Source organism: Teleopsis dalmanni, chromosome 1, assembly GCF_002237135.1.
Source record: "Teleopsis dalmanni isolate 2A chromosome 1, ASM223713v2, whole genome shotgun sequence".
Taxonomy (NCBI): domain Eukaryota; kingdom Metazoa; phylum Arthropoda; class Insecta; order Diptera; family Diopsidae; genus Teleopsis; species Teleopsis dalmanni.
The window spans coordinates 215,373,486-215,399,828 of record NC_051846.1 but is presented as its reverse complement, the minus strand read 5'-3'; the positions used below and the strand labels follow the sequence as shown (position 1 = coordinate 215,399,828).

General features: G+C 28.4%; 2 protein-coding genes across 8 annotated transcripts; both read left to right on the top strand.

Moving 5' to 3' along the window:
* The first annotated feature begins 1,040 nt into the window (after positions 1–1,040).
* LOC119671971 (stromal interaction molecule homolog) lies at positions 1,041–15,017 on the top strand. 7 transcript variants are annotated; one of them, XR_005251855.1, is made up of 13 exons: positions 1,140–1,180; positions 3,103–3,552; positions 4,762–4,925; positions 5,133–5,252; positions 5,320–5,432; positions 7,549–7,664; positions 7,740–7,912; positions 7,975–8,542; positions 8,608–8,658; positions 10,649–11,045; positions 11,191–11,352; positions 13,290–13,470; positions 13,924–14,012. XR_005251855.1 is itself a non-coding variant. In XM_038082894.1 (12 exons), exons 2-12 carry the CDS (start codon positions 3,150–3,152, stop codon positions 14,657–14,659), a joined length of 3,003 nt encoding a protein of 1,000 aa, XP_037938822.1. In that variant the 5' UTR covers positions 1,041–1,113; positions 3,103–3,149; the 3' UTR covers positions 14,660–14,752. The 7 variants fall into 7 exon arrangements, 6 of the variants coding, with proteins under 6 accessions (XP_037938822.1, XP_037938824.1, XP_037938821.1 ...); XM_038082894.1 differs by lacking the exons at positions 1,140–1,180; positions 13,290–13,470 and adding an exon at positions 1,041–1,113 and having other exon boundaries at positions 13,924–14,752; XM_038082896.1 differs by lacking the exon at positions 13,290–13,470 and having other exon boundaries at positions 10,670–11,045; positions 13,924–14,752.
* A 6,037-nt stretch (positions 15,018–21,054) lies between these two features.
* Positions 21,055–25,710, top strand: LOC119676021 (the record flags this gene model as incomplete). The annotated part of the gene is given in 5 exon segments (XM_038087247.1): positions 21,055–21,356; positions 21,454–21,648; positions 21,728–22,182; positions 22,643–22,915; positions 25,320–25,710. Coding segments are annotated over 5 exon segments (1,494 nt in total), but the record flags the coding sequence as incomplete, so codon positions are not given.
* Between the last annotated feature and the right edge of the window lie 633 nt (positions 25,711–26,343).

Below are 26,343 nucleotides of genomic sequence, written 5' to 3'. Positions count from 1 at the left end.
TTTTATTCTTTATTTAATAATATTTACTGCCCGTACTTACTAAAGTCCAGCACTTCCTTTTTTTCTAGTAATCATTGAAGAAAGCGCTATCATTTGTTGATTTTGAATTATTTGTAATTTTTTAAAAAGTATTGTATGTGTTTTTACATATGTAGCAACTGCCGCTTTTATATTGTGAACAACATTACAAACATTATATATTAAATTATTTAAATTTTCTACATTTTCTTTCAATCTGATTTATTTTCTTCTAATAATACAACATTTAATATCATCTGTACACAATTAAAATGTAAAAGATCTAAATCTAGAACTTTTTGACACATAAAAGCTCTTTCCCATTTCTTAAGTAACTCATGATAATGTAAACGCAAAAAGCTCAATGTTCCTATATGACTTACTAAGTACGTAGTGGAAACGTAGTATAAAAGCGTCTGTGTAAATATTCAATAGGATCGACGCTTCTAAAATGTAAATCTGTCGTAAAACATATTTTATGTTAGGATCGTGACTTTATACCAATATTACTTGAATACATTATCATCAAAGAATTTCTGATATAATTGAGTACGTGTTTAATAATCGCATTTTGTTGTCAAAAAGATGCATTATTATATCTTAAATACGCATAATTAATAAACATCTATTAGTTTATTAAACAATGATTCTATTTATTATACAAATTGTGTGATGAATTGTCCAATTAGGAATTGTCACGAACAATATTGAAATCATTCAATATTGTTAACGATAAAAATATATGAGTAAATTTCTATTATCAGAAATTGTCAGGAACAATAATAAAATTATCCAATATAATAAAGTTATTAAAATGTATGTTTTATAATGGGTTAACTTTATTGCCCATTATATTATATTTGTACTTATTATGCGTCTAAGTAAATGCATATGTAACTCATGTATATCTACAAAAATGGAGTAATAGAGCAAGTCACACTGTGTACAAGCGAAAGGTCTGATATTTGTATTATATGTTGTAATAAAAAATCTCCGCATATGGTAACACTGTGACCAGAAGTATTTTGACAAATTGCAAAACATACATTTTCTTGACGACGGATGAATCTTATAGTGAATTTAGTAAAAATAAATGTAATATCTTGTGATATATTTTTAAGATAAAACAATTGTGTGACCTGAAAATGTTAAATTAATTGTGGTAATCGTAATGGGTTAAAAATATTTTTATATTTAATATGCAATACGTAAAACAGAAGTTCATCAAAGAATATAAAATACATTAAATAATTTAACTTAAAAGTTATAGAAGTGCGCATCTTATCTAGTACACAATTGTTTTAGCAAAATCTTAAAAAAAATATATATTTACATTTTAATAGTAAAAATTGTACAAATTATGTTTGTTTAAAAATGACTAAAGAATTTGCAATGCTTCGACCTCGAAAATAGTTTTTTTTCTTATTTAAATCTGTGCATAAATAATAGAAAATGAAAATCGTTAAGATGTGTATTGATATATATGACAATAAGTACAAATTAAACACAAATGTTTTAAATGGTAAATGAGATCTTTCGGTTTTGTTTTCGCATCTACCCTAGATTTCGTTGTAATAATTACTTTAAATTACTTTACAGTTATTAGCGCCTTTCATATATAATTTGTGATCAAATTTTTGGTACTTGAAAAACCGGTGTGATCATGAAAAGCTATATATGTCTGTAATACATTGTACAGTAGGTTAAAACGGTAAACCAATTCCGATCAAAGTTATTGTAAGATATTGGTTTCGTTTTATTCATTACAAAAATTAAACATATGTGCTTTAGCCTGAATTTCAACATTTAATAAATAATCTTCTGCCTCTTTGGTCTCAAGCTACTGTAAAGACTTTAAGATATAGCAAAACAGTTTTTTTTGCTTTCAATATTTTAAATAAATATATTAGCATTCAAACTAAGTTTGATGTTTTTAACTAAGAATTATTGCAATTACAGAATATAAATTATTTACATATAATAATATTTATATGTCTAAGTGTGCATACAGTGCAATCAAGCTGACTGACCGCACTTATATATATTAAGGTAATCGTAATTACCAATTATTATTTTATAATTTGAGAAAAATAAGAATAAAAATTGAAATTTTTTAATATTGCTTCACTGTGTGATCATATCTATTGTTTGTTATTAAAGCTACATTATAAAGTAGCGCCAGAACCGCGTAACGTTTGTTACGATAATTCGTGCCCTCCTCTCCTGCGAAATTGACTCTGTGCGTTGTTTGTTTTTTATTTTCTATGAAAAAAGTATAAAAAATATTAGAAAATCGATATTTAATTTTACAGTACATATTTTTTTAATTAATTTATTTTTGTTGACTTTGTTCGTTTTATTTTATTGACTCTTGCACTGGCGGCATAGGCATAAGTACGAAAATAGTTAATAAAAAGTAGAAATAATTATTATTAATAATTATTTAAAGTATGGCTTCTTAAAATAGCTTAATAATTAAAAAACTATTGGTGAGGGGAAACAGATGCATCATAGTTATCACAATGGAAGTGGAAACTATTCACAACTTGTTGCATGTCTTTCCATTATTTTTTCTTTTTATAGAGTTAAAACATTAATATTTAAATACAGAAGATTTTTTTTATAAATCTTCTTTCTAATATCTTAGAAATATCTTAGATCTTAGTCACACAAAATTGAAATAACAGTTTTTGGCAAAACCATTTCATTGATATTGTAGATACATTTTTATGTGCACTCCATGAATGTAGATTGTTATTTATACAAGGCTTATCTACGCAAGCATCTGGCAATTAAGAGAAACTCTTAAGGCTTAGAAGTTATTAATTTTTATTACATTTAAAATCTAACAATAAATAAAAGTTATTTAGTTCACAACATACAGAGACTAATATTAATTAAATATAAGTAAATTTCTATACTTTTCAATAAATTCGTCATTGATTATTTAGAGATAAATTTACTGATTGATAAAATGATGTACATTTATATTTCAATTTATATTTGACTTTAAAATAGACTAAATGCATATACTGAACAGCTTACAGTGTTTATAAATTACATAAGAATTAACTTTGCTTGCAGATAGAAATTTTACTTAATTGTGTACAAGAGAGAAAAATTCTAACGAAATGTTTAAAGAAATGTGCCTTCATTTGATAGTACTTTTGGTTTTAATATCTCAAAGATGCCTTATATTGGCAGATGAACCTGCTGTTAATTCAGCTGGGCTATTAACTGCAAATCGATATAGTACACATCTACAAAGCGAATCGGTCGCAGTGCCAGTAGCAGCAAATCAACAACAAAACCTACAGGAACAACCACAAAATCTCAATCATCATACTCAACAGCAAGCCCAAACCATTTCCGTGTACCACAAAGTCAGCAGCAGTAGTAGCAATAATAATGTACCCACACAAGGAGGACCACATTCAATATATCATGCAGCACCTGGTAGTGGCCATATGGAGAAAAGAAATTCTTATAATTTACTTAGCGAAGCGATGTCACAAGCTGTTAGCAACGAATTTAGTAAGTTCTAAAAACTTTTCTTTTTTTCGTTCTATACCATACATGACAGAAAACTAACGACATAATTCTCTCATTAATTACTTGTAATTTAAAATAGGCATTTTAAAAACTTTCTAATATATACATATATATATACACCTATAACGAACATTCTAAAGGATGGAATCATATAACATTCGTCTTATCCTCGCACAATAACCAATTAAATATAGGCTTGTTCTGTTATTACCGGGAATATTTTTTAGAATACTATACTATTTATTACAATTGGTATTTATTTGACGTGAGTAATGGACAGAATTTTCGTGCACACGCAACTCGTCCTATTCACACTTGATATGTGACTTAATATCGGGGTATATTTGTCCCAAATATTAAATATTATGAAAAAGAATTTGATGTCAACGTAATCCTACCGGATTTGATGTTTTGATCATAACCTATTGGTAGTAAAGAGCGATTTTTAATTGGTTGCGATTTTAATAGAACAGTTTAATGCTAATTAAAGAGTTATATGTTATAATTACAATTCTCTCTTTTTGGTTTTTCAGTTCCTATGACTCCCATGTGTATTAAAGCGGTAAAAAAAGTATTCTTACAGCTTGAAAATGACCCGAAAAATAAAACATTGAACTGAAAATGTTATATAAATATTGCCAGTGACAATGAGTGCTAGTTTTGGATAACAGATACTCACTCAACCATTACAGTCTGGTGGTCACTTAATATACTAACGAAATTGTCGAATTTTCATTTAATTACATAAATTGTAAAAAATTTATTTCTTGCAAAATCGCGCATGTTTTTTTAATCAAATTGTTTATTTTAATTATTTGATACATAAAATGTTTTTTTAATCAGATTGTTTATTTTAATTATTTGATACATAAAATGTTTTTTTAATGTTTGCATTCATACCAAGATAACACTTCAGTTATAATAGAGCATGTGATAAAAGCTATAAAATGCAAATAAAGTTACTGTTATTAAGCTGTTGTATCTAATACAGAATTTATTATACTTTCACGCCTAAAAAAAATTTTAAAAATAAACGAAAATCGCACATTTAGTTTGAATATTTTATATTTCAAATAAACTTTTTTTAAAAAAATAAAATGAGGCACAATTATTTTTTATATTTTTTATTAAAAAATAATAACTAAAAATCTGGCATATATATGAATTTATAAAATATTAACAAATTTTCAGGTGCTTTAGGTAGTGGATCTGCAGATGGTGCTTGTCAAGCTGATGATTTGGATTGCTATAGTGGGAATGTGCAAGATCGTTTAGGCATGGAGGCTATACGCACTTTACATCGTCAATTAGATGATGATGATAATGGCAATATTGATTTAAGTGAATCTGATGATGTATGTGTTATGTTTTGAAATTTAATTGTTATTTTCATTACATCAATTTGTGAATTTGAATATGAAATACTCATCTAATATTAGCATTTTTATTATCACAGAATTCACATGTTTATATAATTATTAATTAATATTTAAATAATACATAATTTTGTGGTTGTTTTCAAGTTAATGAATATTTCCGCTTTTCTCACACATTTCATACAGTTTTTACGTGAAGAGCTGAAATATGATTCTGGATATGAAAAACGTCAAAAAGTGTTCCACTTTAATGATGATATGCACATTTCTGTTAAGGAACTGTGGGAAGCATGGTTGCGTTCTGAGGTAAAATGTTTTAAATTATTAAAAATATTATAAAATTTTAAGATTTAATTTAAAAAAATGTAATCAGGTTCACAACTGGACTATAGAACAAACGACAGACTGGTTAGCACAGTCCGTGCAGTTACCTCAATATGTGGAACTTTTTAAACAACATAAAGTTACTGGTGCAACTTTACCCAGGTAATTAGATAATTATAACACTAATAATTCAATAGAGTAGTTATTAACCGTAATCATGTTGCTGTAATAATTTATATTAACAATTTTCTTATTTTGTACTTTCTATATGAACTATATAATTATGAATAAATATTTGAAAATACATGCTTACTATGCTTAATAGCGTGATTAAATGTTTTCAAAAAATTTTTCAAGATTGTAATATCAATTACGTGCAATAGATATCCTTCTATATTATATCGGATGTTGTATTCCACCTGTTAGAAAAACTCACCATACAAGTGTTGTTCTAGTATTGCTAATACAGTTTTTAAGGTAATTCTAATTTCTGAAAGATTCTAATTTCTGGACAATTTTTTTATTCGAATATAAATAAAAAATGTAGAAAACTTATTTAAAAAAAAAAAACAATAGATTTCTTTTTTCAATTTATTTTATTTATTAAAAATAAGAAAACGAAACTAAACAATCTCGGGGGAATACATATAACTTGTATTTTTTAACTATATGCACAACAAAACATAAAGATTTACTGCAATTACATCACATGTACATATTATATTTTTTTATATAAAAATGGATAATTGAGATAATGTTCAAAACTAAGAAATTAATTCAAAGTTAATAGAGGCGCAATCGATAAGTTTAAAACTAATCTTTCTGTGACATATGTTATATTCTCAGATATATTTGTTTGCTTTTTGGTTTTTTTAAAACTGAGGTAACTATATCAAAGTGGGGAGCCAGTAAATTGCTTATGTGCTTAGTGGAAAATAATTCACTATAGTTGCATCATTTCGTTAAATTATTAACGTTCTCAATGGTTGTCGAGTTTGAAACAACTGTTAAGACTTCAACAATATTGCTTTTGCTTCTATCTGAATACTCAACAACACTACTGGGTTCATATGTAGATCCTTCATAAAGCACATCTTCATTCCATCTTTCAATATGTTCTATACAGATGCTATTGTTCAGATCTATTTCTGCTAAATGAACAGAAATAACATAGGTAAATCCATACAAAAAAAAAAACACGCCCAAAAATTAGAATTTTTAATTCTAATTTTAGAGCGTTTAATGCTTTACAAACTTCAATTCTAATTTTTGAAAGATTCGAATTTCAGAGAATTCTAATTTGTGAACTTCCACTGTAATAATGTTTTTATTGAAAGAGAAGAAAACAGAAAACAATGACATGACCAAAAAATGGGCTGGGATGGGTTATTATAGTCTTTATCATAATAATATGTTTATAAAATTTTAACATCAATTACGTGTAATAGATATTCTTCTTCATTATATCGGATGTTTTAATCCACCTATTAGAAAAATTCACCATGCAAGAGTAGTTCTAATATTGCTGATAATAATGTTCTTGTTAAAAGAGAAGAAAACAGAAAAGGATAATATGACTAATAAATGGGTTGGGATGGGGTGTGAAATAAGAGAAGAAGGGTTGTGTGAGATAGGGGAAGGATGTGTTGGTGGTAAAGACAGTAAAGACAGATTTGTAGTTTTTATTTCAACCTAGTAGTTATAGTTTTTAATTTTTATTTTTCTTAAATACATATTTGAAATACGAAACCATGCAATTATAACACACATTGTAAAGATTACACAGAAATGTAATATCAACGTTTAAGGAAATGTTGATATACCTAAATAATTTTTTGAAATGAAACATTTTTATCCATTTCAAGTTCAAACAGTCAAATTATTTACTTATAAAGTTGTTTATGTACTTGTGCATGTATTGTTTCTATATAAAGCTATTGTATTAAATAAAACATTAAGCTTGCTTTTGTAATTAGTTTTTAATGATTACTTAACCGATTTGAGCTTGGGACCAAAATTTTCTATTCTATTAACTGTCTAGTTTAGTTGTGCACCGTTCACAGCTACTATTAAAATAATTTGTTTCGTGTCTATACATCGCAGTATTAAAATATGTAAAGTTCTGTTAGTAATAGATACAAGTTTTTTTAAGCTGAAAAATCAAAAATGTTAGCTGTTGTTGTTGGTTGTTGGTTATTTCAATAATATATTTTCTTTATTATGGACATTTAAATGATTAACCACAAAATATATATTATTTCTTTTAAATATGTTTCAGATTAGCGGTTAATAATATGCACTATGTGAGTAATGTTTTAGGCATCAAGGATCCAATACACAAACAGAAAATATCATTAAAAGCAATGGATGTGGTTCTTTTTGGCCCACCTCGTGGTTAGTAAATACTTTAAATAACACATGTTACATATTATTAAAATCTTTTATCAATCATTTTAACGCTTTTTATAGAAACCGGTACTAGATGGAAAGATTATATATTAGTAACATTATTATTAAGTGCAATTATTGGATGTTGGTATGCATATCAACAAAACAAAAATGCTAAACGTCACCTAAGACGAATGGCGCAAGATATGGAAGGTTTGCAACGCGCTGAACAAAGTCTTTTAGAGATGCAGAAGGTAATTTCTAAGCTATATAAAATATGTGTTATATATTTTTGAATGATACTATACATTTGTAGGAATTGGAGCGTGCACGAATGGAACAAGAAAATGTAGCTACGGAGAAAATGGATCTAGAGCGACGTTTAAAAGAAGCGCCTTCACTTAGTTCTTCCAGTTCAGATCTTGAGGTGCAACAACTTAAAAAAGAAATAGAAATACTTCGAACAGAACTGTCACGTGCTGAAATTGAATTAGTAGATAATTGTTGGGCACCACCGCCACAATTGCAGTCTTGGTTACAATATACTTATGAATTAGAAAGTAAAAATCATATGAAAAAACGTATATCTGCCGAGAAGCAATTGCAATCAGCACGTGAAGCTTGTGAAAAGCTGCGGAAGAAGCGTTCAAGTTTAGTTGGTGCATTCGTTTCGACACATGGCAAAAGCATTGATGACGTTGATCGATCAATAGTTGAAGCCCGTAACGCACTAGGTGAAGTAACCCATGAGTTGCAGGAACGTTTACATCGATGGAAACAAATTGAAACGTGCCTAGGAATAAATATTGTAAATAACAACGGTTTACCATATCTCGAAAGTGTCTTATATGGTCGAAATGGTGGTACTATTAAAGGTTCAAGAGGTAACTATTGGGATACTTCAAAATTTACTTAAACCTATTAATTTATTTAATATATTAAACAATAGGTCGCATTACAAGCAGCAGTACTGATGATTTAGATGATGAATCCGTTCAAGGTAAGCTCAATTTTGAGAACTTTTCTTTGCTCGCAGCAGAATGATTTGGTTTGATAAAAACAACAGAAATAGTTTAGAAAACTGAATGGAATCATTTAAAAAGTTCGAAAAAGAAAGAGGAAAGTACGTGTGCAGATTCAATAAACTATATAAATTTATTTAGTTCTAAGATTAACAATAAGCTGTGAAAAATATGAATCTTTTTTAATATTTTTAGATAGCTACTTTATTAATATTACAGTAACGAATTTTAAAGCGTTAAAGATTTTTCTGAAAAATTTTATTGTATTTTGTGTTGCTCTTCAGCGTGAATAAAAAATATTGGTGAACGATAAAACTAATTATATATTATATTACACATACTATAATGTAATAATGTAATTTATACTATGATATAAATTCTTCTTTATTCATTCCATTGTTTTTGATTTTAATATGTACAATATATTATAACTTAGTGATTGTATTAAATTAGTTTCAGTTTGTGCTACCATAACTTATATGTGCTGTATGTACATGTGCCATATATATAAAAACAAAATATCCTTGCTAGATCTTTTTCAAAATTTGTTTACAAATACTAATTTCCATTCAATTTCCGCTTTAATTGTGAAAATTTAAATTATCCAAAATATCTAATATCTGAAGTTTGATTTAAATTTACACCAGACACAAGTTTTGTTCACCAATTGATTGTTGGCAAAAACAACAACAAACATATATCGTAAGAGTGATCAATAATAAATTTAAGAATTAAATACGTTTTTATTATTCATATTTGAAAAGTTGCATAGTTTTGGCATTACTACTTAATTTTTTTTCACATCTACAGTTTATATCACAATTTATAATACTTCTTTTTTAATTACCAATACCCCAGTACATCTGCATATTTTTCAATCTTAAATGAATCGTAAACTAATTAGTTAAATATATTTTTTAAACAGAAAGCTTTGTTTTTTTTTTAAATAATGTATTGTTAAATTATTTTTGCATATTCATATCTGTTATACTAAGAAGTATTTTTCGATGTAATAACGAAGTACTTAATCCTTTCCGGTGTTACACGTTGTATGTTAATTCTTTGTTTGAATAATGATTTTAAATGATTGTTTTGAGTTGAGTTTCAAAATTAAATTTATTACTTCGTTACGATAGGTCAGCACAAACTGCAAACAACACAAGTCCCACTTATACTTAAATATTTAATTTATTTATTTAACTGAAGTTGCTAAAGTCATGTCCAACACCAACACAACACAAGAAACTTCATCCATATCTCGAATTCATTATACAAATTAATTATCCCGAATTTTATTATAAAAATATTGTTTGTTTTACGATTCTCACCGGAATGGATTAAATAATTTCACATACAAACTTAATATGCAAATTGTTCAAATTGTACAACAAAACCGTTATATTTTTAAGTTTAAAAAACTTACAATAACAATAAAAAAGAATAATACATTTTTGTAATAAAACGACAATTTTGCAATAAATTTTTCAGTTCATATTTATTCGCACAAGAAAATTATTTGTTTCATTTTTATTTTTGATGTTTCCCCACCAATTTCTGAGTTCTATGCATCATGTTTATGGTTCCTGATTAATTTTATGTAGCAAAAGTATCACTGCAAAGGTAAGGTAATTAATAATTTTTGTGCTTGACGTATTGTTCTTTTTTGTTTATTTGATTTATATGTGCATGAGTGTTGGCATGATTAACGCAATTTCATTGTGTCTGATGTCCTTTGTTGAAGTAAATTAATAAACTTTTGTGTTTAGAGTTTGTTCTTAAATATTTTTTATTCAAGTTATTTACTTTTACTTTGAACTTAAATATAAAGTTAATTTAAAATCAGTTTAAAAGCAAATTAATGTATTTCGGCATATCCATAAATATCATTATAAATTGAAATTAGTGAAAATACTCGTAAAATGTGCATTTAAGGGATTATTTATAGTACATGATTATCGAAAGAGAAAGAAATTTTGTGTCTTTATCCAGGCATGCTCGACACATACAGCAGAAGTTCCGCTGGACTTGGTGGTGGCAGCAGCAGTATCATAAATAGCAGCTCAAATAATATTCGGGATGATTCTTCATGCAGTGACGATGGTGCTGAAACTCAATCTGTACAATTTTATTTGAGTACGGCGCCAACAACGCCCTCCATTACAAATACGCTGCCCGCGAATATTGCAGGACAACGTGCCACTTTACCACTAGAAGCTATAAATCATATTGGCAATAATATAAATTCATCGATTTCAACAATACCATCTACTCCTCTTGCAATACAGCCGTTAAGTTCCGCTTTACCACCTCCACCAGCGTTACCATCGCACAATAATGCACAAACGAATTTCACTTTTAGTGATAGGTAGGTCATCATCAAGTTTGTTAATATTTGTTTATGTGGTCATTATATACGTTTATGTCACCTATCTATCTGCATATATTCCGCATTATATATATTTTTTAAATATATAAACTGTATTTGATATTTAATGTATTTATTTGAATAGCATCGGAGATGATAACCGTCATAGTCCATCTGCATCATCAGAACATTCAGTTACGGTACCTCCTCGTACTAAAAAGCATAATTACCCTTCGTCAGTGCCACCACCACCGAGTGGACCTATAGGTCGGGTACCTCTACCTCCACCTCGAAAATCGACTCCGAGGTTTGTTTTTTAATAAACTTTTAAAGTTAGTTTGTTGACCCTTACTTCACTGTTTTCCAACCTTTCTCTATTTACAGTCCTTAGAAAAAAGAATTGGTTCAAATATACAATTTTGTGTACTAAAAACAATATGAATCCCACTAATATTTAGTCTTAATAAATATTAATATATTTTAACTAACGAATCTATGCCTATCGTATTTTAATATGAGAGCAAAATAAAAATCGTATTTATAAACAAGTAGAATTAGCTAATAATTATGGAAGAGGATTTTCTTTATTTCAGTTTAACACAGTGATTATAAATTGTAATAAATTAAACTATGCTGAAATTGTATGGCTAGCATATAGTTCTAATAAATAATTACCTCAATATATTACTATAGTTGTAAACTGTATTTTTTCACCATTTTCTTTCACTAAGCCTCTCGTAGAACCATGTCTCAACATATTGCTGTTGTAACATCAGGTTAGGTAAGGCACTTCTATTCAAAGACATGCTGACCATTATGATGCTTCTTAGGGTTTTCTAAGAGAGGTTAGTTTTACTCAGCGCTGTTATCTCTGTTAATTGTTCCTGATAAATCGTTTGATTTCTCAGATACAATATGAGTTTCTTTAAGGGGAGATGAACTGCTTTTGGCTTTCGAAACATAGTTCCGTTCGCTCTTAGAGCCAGTTTCAACATGCATGATACCAATAGGATATCTAATTCAAATTATCAACCCTCGTTGAATCATTATCTTATCACACATTATAGAAATCTTGTTAGAGATAAGTAACCAACAGCTTCTGCAGTATTCATTGTTTGTAGTATCCAATCTTGAGGCTTGTCAACCTATAGCACAGTGTCCAGTAATAAGAATTCTGGTCTATTTATAAAAATAAACAGATTTAATTTTTTCACGTCCAACTTTTGTAAAATTAGCGTTGCATGCGAATATATCCTTCTTCTGCCTCCTTCTCACTATACCTACTTCAGTAGTCATTGTATGTAATACTTATTTTAAGGAAATGTCAACCTATAACATAAAATAATACACGGTAATGAGATTTTAATTTTCACGTGCAAAGAAACTTTTATGATTTTTTAAGTCACACTTTCGGCAATACTCGTACTCTAAAGTACGACTTTAAATAAGGAACTCAAAGTCATATCATTTGGAAATCCCACTTATTGGCCGATACTGACCGATACCAGTAAAACTCCCGATTTGTTCGATTTCGGTGTTATCAAGTGTTTAAATAAGGAATATATCTCTGCCGATCCAGAAATATATTCCTGGATCAGCAGATATAAGATATTTTGATGATTTGTCTTCAGATCATTCTTAGGTGATCTTAACAATGACAAATATTTGGACTCGCATCCAAATCCTCGTGTTCGACACTTATCTTTTGCAACTCCACTAAATCGCCTTAAAAGGAAACCATTGATAAATATGAATACCCTAGCTCAATAGCATATATGTTAGTTTTTTAAGATTTGCAAAATTATTGTCAATTTCTATTTAGAAAGATTCAATAAATAAACCAATAAAATAAACCAATTTTACTCTTTATATATGTATATCCCCTAGAAATATAATGTTGATCATATATATTTTTTTACGAAAATATATAAAAAAGGTAGCATAATCTTCTTTTAAAAGACGACTGACAACCTAAACTGTAAATTACCACACATAACTGTTGTGAATTCATTTTGGCTAACTTTGTTTTAATATATGCTTTAATATATCACCTCTAATTAGCAATTTATTAATATTAACACATAATTACAAATAAATTATCAATCTACTTCCGTTTTAGAAAATTATGCTTTTTATTAACTAATCAATTATGCAAGCAACATAAACATTTTGTTAATTTCATCCTTCAGCCATCCGTCTTTTTATTTATTATTATATTTTATATCTTTAATTTTACAATTTCAGAACGCAAAAACAAAAATCTACATGAACTCTTCGTGTTTTTGTAGCTTCTAAATATGCGAAAAGTTCCAAAATGTCAATAATATAGAGTGTTTGTCATTATTGTTTAAGGACATGAATATCTCTAATTTAATATTGGTATAAAGTAGAAAAACTATACATAAGTTTCCTTCTAAAGATCAATGTACGTAACAAGCGCTAAATTATTTAAGTAAAGGCAAAGACATAGCAACTTACTTATCGGCGAAAAAGGACAAATCAGTTTAAAATTAATATTAAGATGAAGAAAATTTGAAAGAGATATCCCTTATATTTTCATATTAATTTATTTGAAATTTCGTATATATTTGTAATTCATTTAGTAGAATAAAACCTTATTAAGCCGCTGTTGTGTCTTTGCTTTCTTTTGTTACTAATACAATAACATAAATTGTTAATAAAAACATTTCCTACGTTTATTGCTAATTAAAGAATACAATGAATAAAAAAATATTTATTAAAAATGTGTCATTATTGACACACTTAACTATTATTCTATTGGTTTGGGTTAGCTTACTAAAAGTCTAATATATAATATTCCTATACCATTGCTTATTAAGTTTTTAATTGTTTTTAAAATTAATTTTTTTTAAATTAGCCAAATGTTGCGATCCCAAAGTACCGACTTGGTTCCAACGGAAATCTACACTACATACTTCTCCAGACAACAACAGCAGCAACAAGCACACACATCAAAATCAAGTGGAATATCCGGACAACAACCCTTTAATACAATTATCGCAACAGGAAACTCTAGAACTACCAGCGGCAGCAACAACAACAAAAAAATGGTTAAACAGCACAGTAGCGCAAGTCAACAATCTACCTCATCCACCTCATCGTCCGTCCAGTCTGCACCTCCCGCCGTCGAATACATCAACGCCACTCAAGGATATAATCCCATTACAGACAAGTGGTCGCCGCAAGAGCGAATCTACGAGCATCAGCATATGTTGCAACAATATGCACATCATCGCAAGCAGCAGCCTCAACTCAGTGAAGTCGAAGAGTCATTTTTGTCATCCAAAATCCCTGCAACGAAAACATCTTTCATTAGTGCAACAAATTCAACAACCGATCAAGCGGGAAAGTCATCCAATTTGCAATTTAGCAGCAAGACGAAGTGTTGTGTTGCGTCCTCCACCACCACACTTGCGACCACTGGTACGTCGACACACAGTGATACCCAAATGGATAACTCACTCCAATACGCCGCTGAAAGCACAAGTCTCGACGGCAGTATTAAAAAACGAAAGCGAAGATTACGTTTCACTTTCTCCGGAATTAAAAAATCATACTCCCAAAGTGGCAGCACTAAAAACAAATCTACATAATTCTCATAGCGCAAGCTGCTTATTGGCTGCGGAGTCCTTGAGTGGAGTTAGTGATACTGAAAGCTGTTGCACCAGCGAAAGCAGTATTACAAATCTATTTTATGCGTTCGCCCGTAGCAAGAGGAAAAGTAAAAAAACCTAACATGAGGAGTCTCTTTAATCTTAATGAATTTGTTTATGGGAGTTTAAAATCTCCTATTTATGTATAAAGCAACTCTGTGCTATAGTAAATGTATAGTTCAGAGAGAAAGAGAGAGAGAAAAAGAGAGTTTCGTCAAAAACTTTGTGAATTTATAGTTACTACCAGGGACCGAAAATAACAGTTATTTTAAAATTTTTTATGAAAAAAAGCAGCAACAAAAAGTTGTCTAAACTCTTATTTAAGTAAATATCATTCTAATAACTTTTATCCTTAATATTATGCATGCTTTTTATATATGAGCTTTTTAAAATAAAACTCAAAAAATAATAATTAAATTTGATTTTTATTATATTCATCAAAAATAATAATTATTATATGCCTTTTATTTTTTTCGCTCAGAAATAACTCTTAAAATTTGCTTCTTATTTTAAAACGCACAAATAACTGGTATACTTGCGTTATATAATATAAAAAGCAAGAGTATCGCGCAAATTCTGCGCGATATTTTTAAAATGAAAATATAAAATGCAATTTTCATACAAGGTAGTTGTTTTTGCAATTCCATAGAAAATGTTTTGAAAAGGTTGGTGCAGGTAAAGATTTAGTTCAGTTTTTTGTTTTTGTATTTTGCATACAAATTTTGTATTCTATAAATGTATTATGTAGAAGAACAAATTATGTATGCAAAATACAAAAACAAAAAACTAAACTAAATCTTTACCTGCACCAACCTTTTAAAACATTTTCTATGGAATTACAAAAACAACTACCTTGTATGAAAATTGCATTTCATATTTTCATTTTAAAAATATCGCGCAGAATTTGCGCGATACTCTTGCTTTTTATATTATATAACGCAAGTATACCAGTTATTTGTGCGTTTTAAAATAAGAAGCAAATTTTAAGAGTTATTGCTGCGCGAAAAAAATAAAAGGCATATAATAATTATTATTTTTGATGAATATAATAAAAATCAAATTTAATTATTATTTTTTGAGTTTTATTTTAAAATGCATATGATAACAGTTATAAGATGATTTTTATTTTTTTTATGATAACTGTTACGGTCCCTGGTTACTACATAATTAGGTAATTAAGAAATTTCCATTCTACGCATAATAGGTTATGTTGACAATTCATTGATTTCATTTGATGGAACTCGAAACGTGTTACAGTCGTCCAATTTTGTATTTTTATTGTTCTAAATTGTCGTTCAGCAAAGAATTAGAATCGCCAAGCCCGTAAATAATCACATAATGCGCGTAATGGAATTATATATTTTCTACTTTCTAACTAATATAGCACTACTAGATAACCATTCTAAAATCACCCAATTGTATATTTTACTATTATATAATATGGATTTAACTCATGTATTAACATATTTTGTAATTAATTTTATTAAATGATTATTTAATTATCATATGTGCCTAGTTTAGATATTCACACAGACATACTTCTAAGCATATCTAGATAATAAGATATATTTGCATAAATTATGTACTTAATATACTTTCATATTTGGATAACGTATTAAATTAGCATAATAATGTTGTTAATTGTTAGTTGCAATTCTCCCTGTACGTTATTAAGACACGATCCTTAAATTTTATTACCTAGTTATTTGTTAAGTCAATCAAATCATTTTATTGTAGCTGAAAATTATTTTTGAAGAAAAAATGCACTTTTTTTCATTATACAAATAAAGCCGTGAAACCTAGATACGTTTTCATGCCTTAAACTTTCCTTTTTTAGATTTTTTTTTTAAATATAAACTGTAACAAATTCTATATATATTAATTTATACTTAGGGGAAAAATATAAAATTTTTTTCGAAAGCCTAAAAGGTTGAAAAAAAGTAGCTTTTTAAAACTTCTATTTGTTGTTGAATGCAGTTTGAGGAACCCTTCTTTATCATTCTAGTACAATAAGTTATCTCAGTGGGATCTTATAAAAGGTTACTGGTACTCTGTTACCAGTAAACATAAATAAACGCAACGTGTATCATAGACAACGTATATATTATTATATGCAACTTATCAATAATATTCTCTAGTAAATAAAGAATATAAAAAATTTTATATATATAAATAGTTTATATTGTTATCATTTATATGAAATGTGCTTCCAAATTGTCAATATATAAAACGAATAGGTTTTACTATATAATATCGATAAGAATAACTCATACATATTTAATATTACACATTGGATTACAATGCCAAGGTCATGCTCTATAAAAAGCAAATAATTTCGACTGAAAATTTTGACCATGATTAAGTCAATGTTAAAACTTAATAAAATATTTGAATTAATTAATGAAAACTTGAAAAAATATATATTTTATATTTTGTAGCACTGATATATACTTATACCAAGAGTGAAATTAAATAAATTTGTGAAAATATATTTTAGCAATCAGTTGAAAATAATTGTTTTTGTTTAAAAGATAATAAATAAATAAATAAATAAAAAAATTAAATAAAAGAAAATTAAAAAATTTTAGTTTGTGATAATATACATATTTCAAAACTCAAACAAACAAAATTGTGCTGCTAGAAATTGAATATAATCAAAAACCTAGAGATCGAAGTAATTTCTGATTATACTCAAATTATTGTATTATTCTATTCTATTAAATTTAATGTTTATAGCATAAAATTAATATATACTCTTATTTACAATATCAGAATATAATTTTGTTTTAAGATATTCATATCCCTTAAATTGATAATTCACTTTATATGACATGATGACTTATGACTCCAAAACTGAGTAACATTCCTTAAGAAAATCATTTGTCATCATCGTCTATCAATGGCACACCATTGATTGATGGGAACTATATCGTAGTCCATAAACAAGGTCACTAATTAATCAATGTTTTGCATATACACATCTAAAATACTGATATTTTGCATATTCCGAAGCACAAAAATTGTGCTAATGTAGTCTCATATAAACTGTTGTACATCTTAGGTTATATTATTATAGCTGTTTTTTGATTATATTATTGATCTGTTTTTTGATTGCCCAAAAAATCGTCAATACGGGGATCAACAATATTGTAGTCAACAAGACCGAATTCAAGTAGTAGTTCAAAAGGTAAATCCTGGTTCTAAAGAAAAAATGTGTGGTGTTCGATTTTGTGATGAAGATAACCAGCAACAGCGTTTAGAAAATTTAAAGAGAAACCAAAGAGATCTGTTCTCACAGTGGTATATCACACTAAAAATAATTTTATTAAGAAATAAAACTGAGACCGTTAAAAAACGAATCAAGTTTTTTAATAAAAGATGTTATGTATCCACTAAATAATTATATAAAAATCTGGACAAAACAACATAAAGAAAACATTATTGATTATTATCGAACATAAGAAAGTAACAACAGAAACTAATAAGTGACAGTTTTCTTTACTGATTTGGTTAATAAATTCAATAATAATTACTTGATATAGAATGTAACCTTTAAACAAAAAGAATACAGTGTCTTGCTAGTTTGATTATTTTATAAAAAGTTTAAAACATTGTAAGTAGTGAATCGTATACCAATTAATCAAATATTAATAAGAAATGTATAATTAGTTAAATTATGTACCTGGTTTAATTAACTACAAATAATGTACTCATCTTTTTCTAAATACAGTAATAAAGGCATTCTTCAGCACATGCTTAAGAAAGCAATAGAGATTTTTTCTTCTTATAACTCAACATCACAGTTTGATAAGTTTACTCTATCCATTATCTCTCTTCTCCATTCTTGTAACCCTATTACTCTTAAAACATTATTCTTGCAAAATAGAAATTGTACCAATAGAACTCAAGGTTAAAAGCCGGAAGTGACGCAGATTGGACACGCACTTCGGAAAGACAACACCGCAATTGTGAAAATGGCCTTTGATTGGAACCCCCAAGGTTCACGCAGACCTGGCCGCCTACGAGTCATCTGTCTGCGCTCTATCCGCACTGAACATCGGTAATTTGGTTCATGGAACGAAATCCGGCAGAAGGTTCTTGACAGATAACTATGGAAAAACTTCGTCTTCGCCCTATGCTCTTATTAAAAGCGGTGTCTTTACCCAAAGAATAATACATAAATGCATTGTAATAATAATAAATACATTGTAAATACACCAAGGAAATAATAATAATAAATAAAACGCAATATTTTAGGTATAGTAATACTATATACTACTTATTGTTAAGAAATATAATGAGATTATAATTCATAAAAATAATAATAAATATTTTCATTTAATTTATATAAATAAATTATTTACTTCACTTACTGTATGTATATTATTAATGTGTACTATTAACGTGCCAAACAGAAAACACAATTTTTCATTTTTAACATAAAAAATATTTAAGCAAGATCATGGTTTGAAAACGACTTTGTCACCCAGATTAATTCGAGTAACAACAATAACAACAACAAAGTGAAAGCGCTTTTTTAAGGTATGGGTACATAAAATTTATATGCGTACTTTGGCATGGGAACAACTTACTAACTGGAATCATTCGCTGAATAATGAAACAGGTAACTTAAAGCAATTACAATACAATTGCACAAATACCAACAACAAACTCACAAAGCACCAGCACGGCTGAAGCACCAAGCGTCGACAAAATTAAATGTGAACCAAGCCACATACAATAAAATGTGAAGATATTTTGAGATTTACATTTTCAAAAATAAATTATTTAATCATTTTATTAGCATTATTGAGTCTTATAGACGCTACAACAACAATTTTATGCTCTTCAAGTTCATACTCCGTTTAAATAGGTGAAATTAAACCAGGTGTACAATCTATATAGCTATGGTATGAGGAAGAAGAAATCGATATTTTTACGTCTCTTAAAAATTTCCGCATAATAAGAATTTGCCTTCCCCTTCATTCTTTCTCACTGTACATAACAGTCGCTTTAATAATAGGATACTTTCTATTAGATAGGTATTAGAATAGGATAGGGTCTCCTCTCAATGAAATATTATATTTTATAAAAGTCTCCTTCATTCTACATTACCAATGTTTATATTAAAAAAATTATCGCCTTATCAAAATGACACAATAGACCACCAGTTCAAAATAATAATATCCACAAATTAGTCAGATAGCTAACGTGTTTTTCTGTATTATCAAAACAAACCCACTTTTTATGATTTATTTCCCATGATTTATTTAATTTCAATGTTAAATCCTTCCCGCAGTTTTAGTCTTAGTGGTATTATTTCGTACCATGTTAAGCTGTAAATATCTACTACTTTTATGTTGCCTATGAGAATATTCCTTTAAATTCTCTGTGTGTTTCTTTATATATAAAATAGAGAATTTTGTTCGCTCCTTCCAGAATGTAAGCAGTGAACCCTTTAGTTTTTAGATGTAGTACTACTACTTTTATATAAATCTATGAGAATGTATCTCTAAATTCTCTGTGCGCTTAGCTATACCTAAAATATATAATTTTGTCAGAAATTTTTTTGAATACAGCAGTTTTAAAAACTAGCATCAAGGTTAGTTCGGATAAATAGTATTATATGTATATACCAAGACTAAATGCTTTGAGAAAAATAACACCTTTTTATTAATAGATTAGTATTTTTTTATATCGATAGGAAATTTTAATTGAATTGATATTGATATTATCTGAACTTCTAATTAATAAGTGAGCTGTTCTTTAATGCAATATCATTTATATATACACATAAACCAGTATACGTGTTAAAGTTTTGAATATGAATATTTATTTCATAAAGTCCTGCACAGATTTTAATTCAATCAATTTAGACAGTGAATAAATACAAAAATATGTATTTTCTGTAAACATAGATAAACTGAACACTTAAAGACACTTAAAGAATTATAGACGTCATATTAAATTTTACCTACTTTTATATTTCTATGTGTGTACTTTGTATTGCAAATAACCATTTGAAGTACACGTTTTTATATAAAAATTTTTAGTTGATTCTAACGTTATTTTCTATCTCCATTTTTCTAACAAAGCTGATTCACTGCCATTCTTCCGTTCATTCTATGGTCATTTTGTGATCACTGAATTGTTGGATAGCGCTGAGTGGCGCTGTTGCTCGTACACAATGAAAACGCACTCGACCGTGATTCCCTCCATGGAGTTGTAGAGTAACGAAGCAGAGCTCGTTAGATGTGCGACGTGTTGTGCTGTCTGTATAACGCTTGAAGCTAGAGAAGAGTTTGATGCTTGCTCAGTTCGTGATTAACGTTTGTTTCGTCATGTTGTTGGTACGAACAAATTCCTTGGGGCAGTGAATGTAAAATATGTTGACATTAAAATATGAATGTTTAATAACATATCGAAATAGTAGTTGCTTTTTTTTTGTATAAAGAAAATGGACCTTATTGAAAAAAAGTTAAGTAAAGCACAAATTGTGCCCTTAAATAAGGAGTTCAGCTTAAGCCACAATAACAATAACAATAACAATAACAATAACGATAAGACCAACAACCAGAATAACTATAATAACAATCCAAAAGTGAAACTCTGTGGTTATCTAAAGAAAAAAAGGAATGTAAGTATAGAATTGAATTAAATATTTCAGCGATTTATTTTTTAAACAAATTTAGAATTTTGAACAAAATATACATATTTCCTTGGTTTCTTCTTAGAAAGTTGGTGGATGGCGTAAAATGTGGTTTGTACTGCAAGACAAACTTTTACTTTCGTACAGTTCCAAAGAAGACTATGACAATAAATTAGTGTCATTTAAAGATGTACTAAATCTAGTGCCTGGCACACTCGTTCGGCCACTAGAAGGTTTTCGTTTCACAATTGAAACAACCTCCCAAGCTTTATATACTTTTGTAAGTATTTTTATAAACTCTTCAATTTTTTAGTTTTTTACATATCTCATAAGGTATACTGTACTAATATTTATCACAGCACTGTGATGATGGCAATGATGTGTATCGCGAGTGGATAACTATGCTTGTAGATAGTCTTGCTACTACTCAAGCCTTGTCTAACTACGCACCTACAGCAACACAAAAATTCTCACAAAGATTTTGTAATATATCTTTGGATAACATACCGAATGTGTTGCGTTCGAATAATTCCAAACCAAGGCGTGACATAACACAAAGTTACGACTCCCTAAGTTATGTAGCGAATTATTTAGTTCCGCATAAAACACAGCACATACAACAACAACAACAAAAAGAGCAACAAATGCTTACTTCGTCATCAATTGCTGCCGCTAGTTGCGTTCGCTTGCCAATTGCACACAGTACAGCTAAAATATTGGAGCGGAACGGCGTGAGTTCAGTGGATTTACAAATGATTTGCAACCAAAAGATTTCAAAAAATACGTGCTGTACACGATATCAAAAGACAAATTGGTAAATATCCTAGTTTTTTCTGTACTTGTATAGAAAAAATTTTAAATAAAAATCTATTTCATGTTGCAATGAAGAAGTTCTCGACAGTTATTAATTATAACTATAGGATTCAGTTTATAAACATAGTTTGATTCGATCAATAAATGTAATAATTTATATTAAAATATAGTAATTATAATATATATATAGTTTAAAAATACAAGAAATTGTAATACTAGTGCTGAAATCTGTTAAATAGGTCTGGTCTGCATAAGAAATTGAAGAACCAAGTCACTACAAAAGTTATTTGAATTGAAATTGCTGTAACCTTAAGATTATTGTTAGCGGTATTTGTTTTTTTCTTATTTCCTTTTCAAATTAAAAATGTATCTCAGAAAATTAAAAGCAAAGATTTTCTTATTCCATTACTATTTACTTTCTGAGTATCCATTTTAGTTACATTCACTTTTTTACTTTTCAGTGATGAAATTTATTGTACCTGCCCTACAGACATAGTTAATGATTTAACATATCAAGATGCAGATTCATCGTCGGGTTTAACATGCCGTATGTTAGCTCCGAAGTGTAGTGAGAGTAATGGTCGTCATCGTTCACAAGACACACACAGCAAAATCGATGGCCTCGAAAATTGCATAGCATGTCACTTCAATGGAAATAGGTTAGATGATAAGAATATTTTCAGTTCCTGGATAAACCTTTATGACAATGCAACTTGTTCTTTCACAAACCAAAGGTAAATATTATATTTTTTTATTGCATGTGATGTTTGCAAAAATGTGGAAAATTCACTTCAGATGTCATTCGTTTTTTAAAAATATAATATAACATATAACTAGAGCTAATGTGACAGTGTTCGTGAAGATCTGAGAAATATGAAATATGACTGTCATCAACTGGAAGACAAAATAGAGAAGAATGGAAGAATCTTGTAAAACAAGGTTAGCTCGTATATAGCCTGTATAGCTACGGATGATAATGATGTGAGAAGATTATTATAGGAAATATTCAATTTCTTTGCCTAGTTTCCTAATCTATAAAATCCCGTGAGCAAACCAATTTTGAGACTTATATTTTATATTGTTTGCAGATGTCTATATATCGTTGATCTTTTTCATTTAAGATAAAAATGTTTTATATAAGACGATTTTAACAATTGTTTGCACGAACGATGTGCTTTAACTATTCAGAAGTTCTAAATGTATTCCTAACACACCCTATCTGTATAACTCATCCGCTTCGCAATTGACTGTAATATCTCCGTAATTGTGAATCTAGCGAAGACATATATTTTATTCCATTGACATTTTGTTTAGAGATACGTAGCACCCAAATACTATGTTAGATGTAAATTAAATTGAACTCAATCATTTCAAATTGGCTATATACAATATACATATTCCTATTCAACATATTAATAAATTATTTTCATATTAATAACTATAGAGCTTATTTAATAGCAACACATTTTACATGAAAAACACTGCAATGAAAAAGAACCCTATAGTCTCTGCGCATATGCAGTTTCTCAGGAAAATTGTAACATTTTTAGATAAAGTGCCAGGTTGAAATGTAAGTCTTTAAAATAATTTTAATAACGTTTATTTTTTCTTGCCAAGAGTAACGCGTCTTTATGACGAAAAGAAACTATTTAAAAAAGTTATACGGATTCGAACAGTAAAGAAAAGGCAAAGACAAAAATTTTAGTTAATTTATTAAAATTTGGCTGACCATACAACGCCAAGTACTCATCATCAGTGATTTTAGGAAATATTTCAATTTCTTTTTAATTAGTTTATAGTCCGTATATAATTTGTTTGGACTGCAACTGCCCGCCTTAGAACTCGTGCCTGTCGAAGTAGAAGCGGTTTTTTCACAAGTAGCCAAGACCGTACAAACTTTCAATACTCAAGTTACAGGTTTTTTTTGTCACTTTTTATTTAATTAGTGACATTAACCAAAGCACTTGCTTTGCTTTAAATTAAATCGAGCTAATAAACTACAGCTTTATTTGAAAACACAAGTTCAACGAATTGCAAATTAACTTTTGAAGTTGCCTATTTTTGTTTCAAAGCTATATCTGTTATGTATATTTTTACTTACTATATGTAAAGCGCCTTTTTTGGATGCAATTATATACGGACTACAAACTATTTAAAAAGAAATTCGAATATTTCCTAAGACCACTGATGATGAGTATTTGGCAATACTTGAAACAGCGTTCTATGGTCAGCCAAATTTTAATAAATTAACTAAAATTTTTGTCTTTTCCTTTTCTTTGCTATTCGAATCCGTCTAACTTTAATAACACTTGCTATTCTACAATGCATATACATTGAAAAATTGAAAAATTTAGAAGAAGATTATAGTAAGATTTTAGTTTGGGTGTGAACAATGGGTACATCATTATTTTGGAACAGTGTTTTAAAAACTAAATTTAGCTCAAATCTATTTTATGGTCGCTGTGTTTTTATATTTTTTTATGGATACATTTCGGAAGATATAATTAAATAGTTTTTAATCTATGAGTTAAAAGAAAAAGCAGTACTTATGTGCTTTTCCGGTACCCTCAAGATTGCTGTGGGTTTCTATGTATTGTACAAATATTTATAAGTACTAGTGTGTGTCTTGACAAATATATGCACGTATGCATTGCATTTGGGAAGTTGGAAAGCATCATTTTTAGTTATTCTTTGGGGCTGCAATGAACTTCGAATATAAACAAAAGATCTGTATGTGTTAAAAAAAGAATAACATTTTCTATTTTCATCTCTGCCATTAGCCAAGCAGCAGAACATTTTTAAAAAAATACACTCAATTTTTTTAATAGAACAACGTTTGGCATTCATGCGTTCAGCATCCAATGGTGTCAGTTGTGCGGATATCGGTTTTGATGAGGTTATCTGATATCAATATTTTGAAATATTGCCCAAAGATTGCAATAAAATTGAAAAAAGAGATTTGCTATTAAAATATGAGCTCATTTCAAGCAACACGCACAGACTTTATTATTAACGTGTGCACCATTAAATGGGAGCAGATTCAGTCACTCGAAAAGTAACTAATTGAAATGTTTGATTTTAGTACTGACTCTATGAAATGATTATATTGAAGTAACAATGATCATTTATGCTTTTCAGCAAATCAATAGAAATTGTGAAAAATAAAATACATCGAATGAGTATTAAAGGCGCTAAGGAGTTAATAACTGAGGAATCAGTAAATTCGACAGCGGAGTACAAACATACCAAAGTGACTACTACAGCAACAAACGTGGAAGAATTTATAATGCAAAATGACAATTCTCTAAACACTGCTAAAATACAGGATATACCAAAAGAACTTGAAGTGTCACCGACGATGTCAATTACAAATACTTCAACGAAGGAACCGATTTATGCAGTTGTGGATCTTAAAAGTAAATATGCCCTGAGAAAAATACGAAATAGACATGCTGAACTGAAGCGTTACAACAGCTATGATAGTATTATTCACGCAGCGACCGATTTATATAAAATGCATAGAAAAGAGGTATGTTGGATATGGTTCAGAATCGTAATGAAATACAATATATGCTTATCTATAATTTAATTAGACTTTACACTAAAGTAAGTAGTGGTAAAAGCTTAAATAACATAACTTTACATAAAGTTATATGAATTAATTGCTTTTGTTGTGAAATTTAGTGGAAAGTAATTAAAATTATGATTGATGTATTTTAAAAGTACAAGATTACGTCAAATTTATACTTAACTGTGCATATTGAAGTATTAATTTTAAAACGTACTTATTTATTCCAAGCTCTTCTCAATTCTCACTAATTTAAATATGTGTAAAAGTGTAAAAAACTATCATGTATATGTATTGAGTAAAAATTTTAGTACAATAAGGTAAAAGCCGAGAAATGGTTTTTAAATAATACTAAGAATAATAGTAATGAAATTGTTATATAACAATTACAAATGCATCAATTTAAAATATTAATCAATGCCTTTGTAATCATTATTTTTATAATTTAAATAAATTAAAAATTTGTTGATTAAAAACTAATTGATTAAAAAATTAATTAATTTATTAACAAATTTAATTTACATTGTGACTGAAAAGTTTTCGGAAATTCTCATTTAAAATTCGCGCGCTGTATATTTTTCGATATTTTAAGTT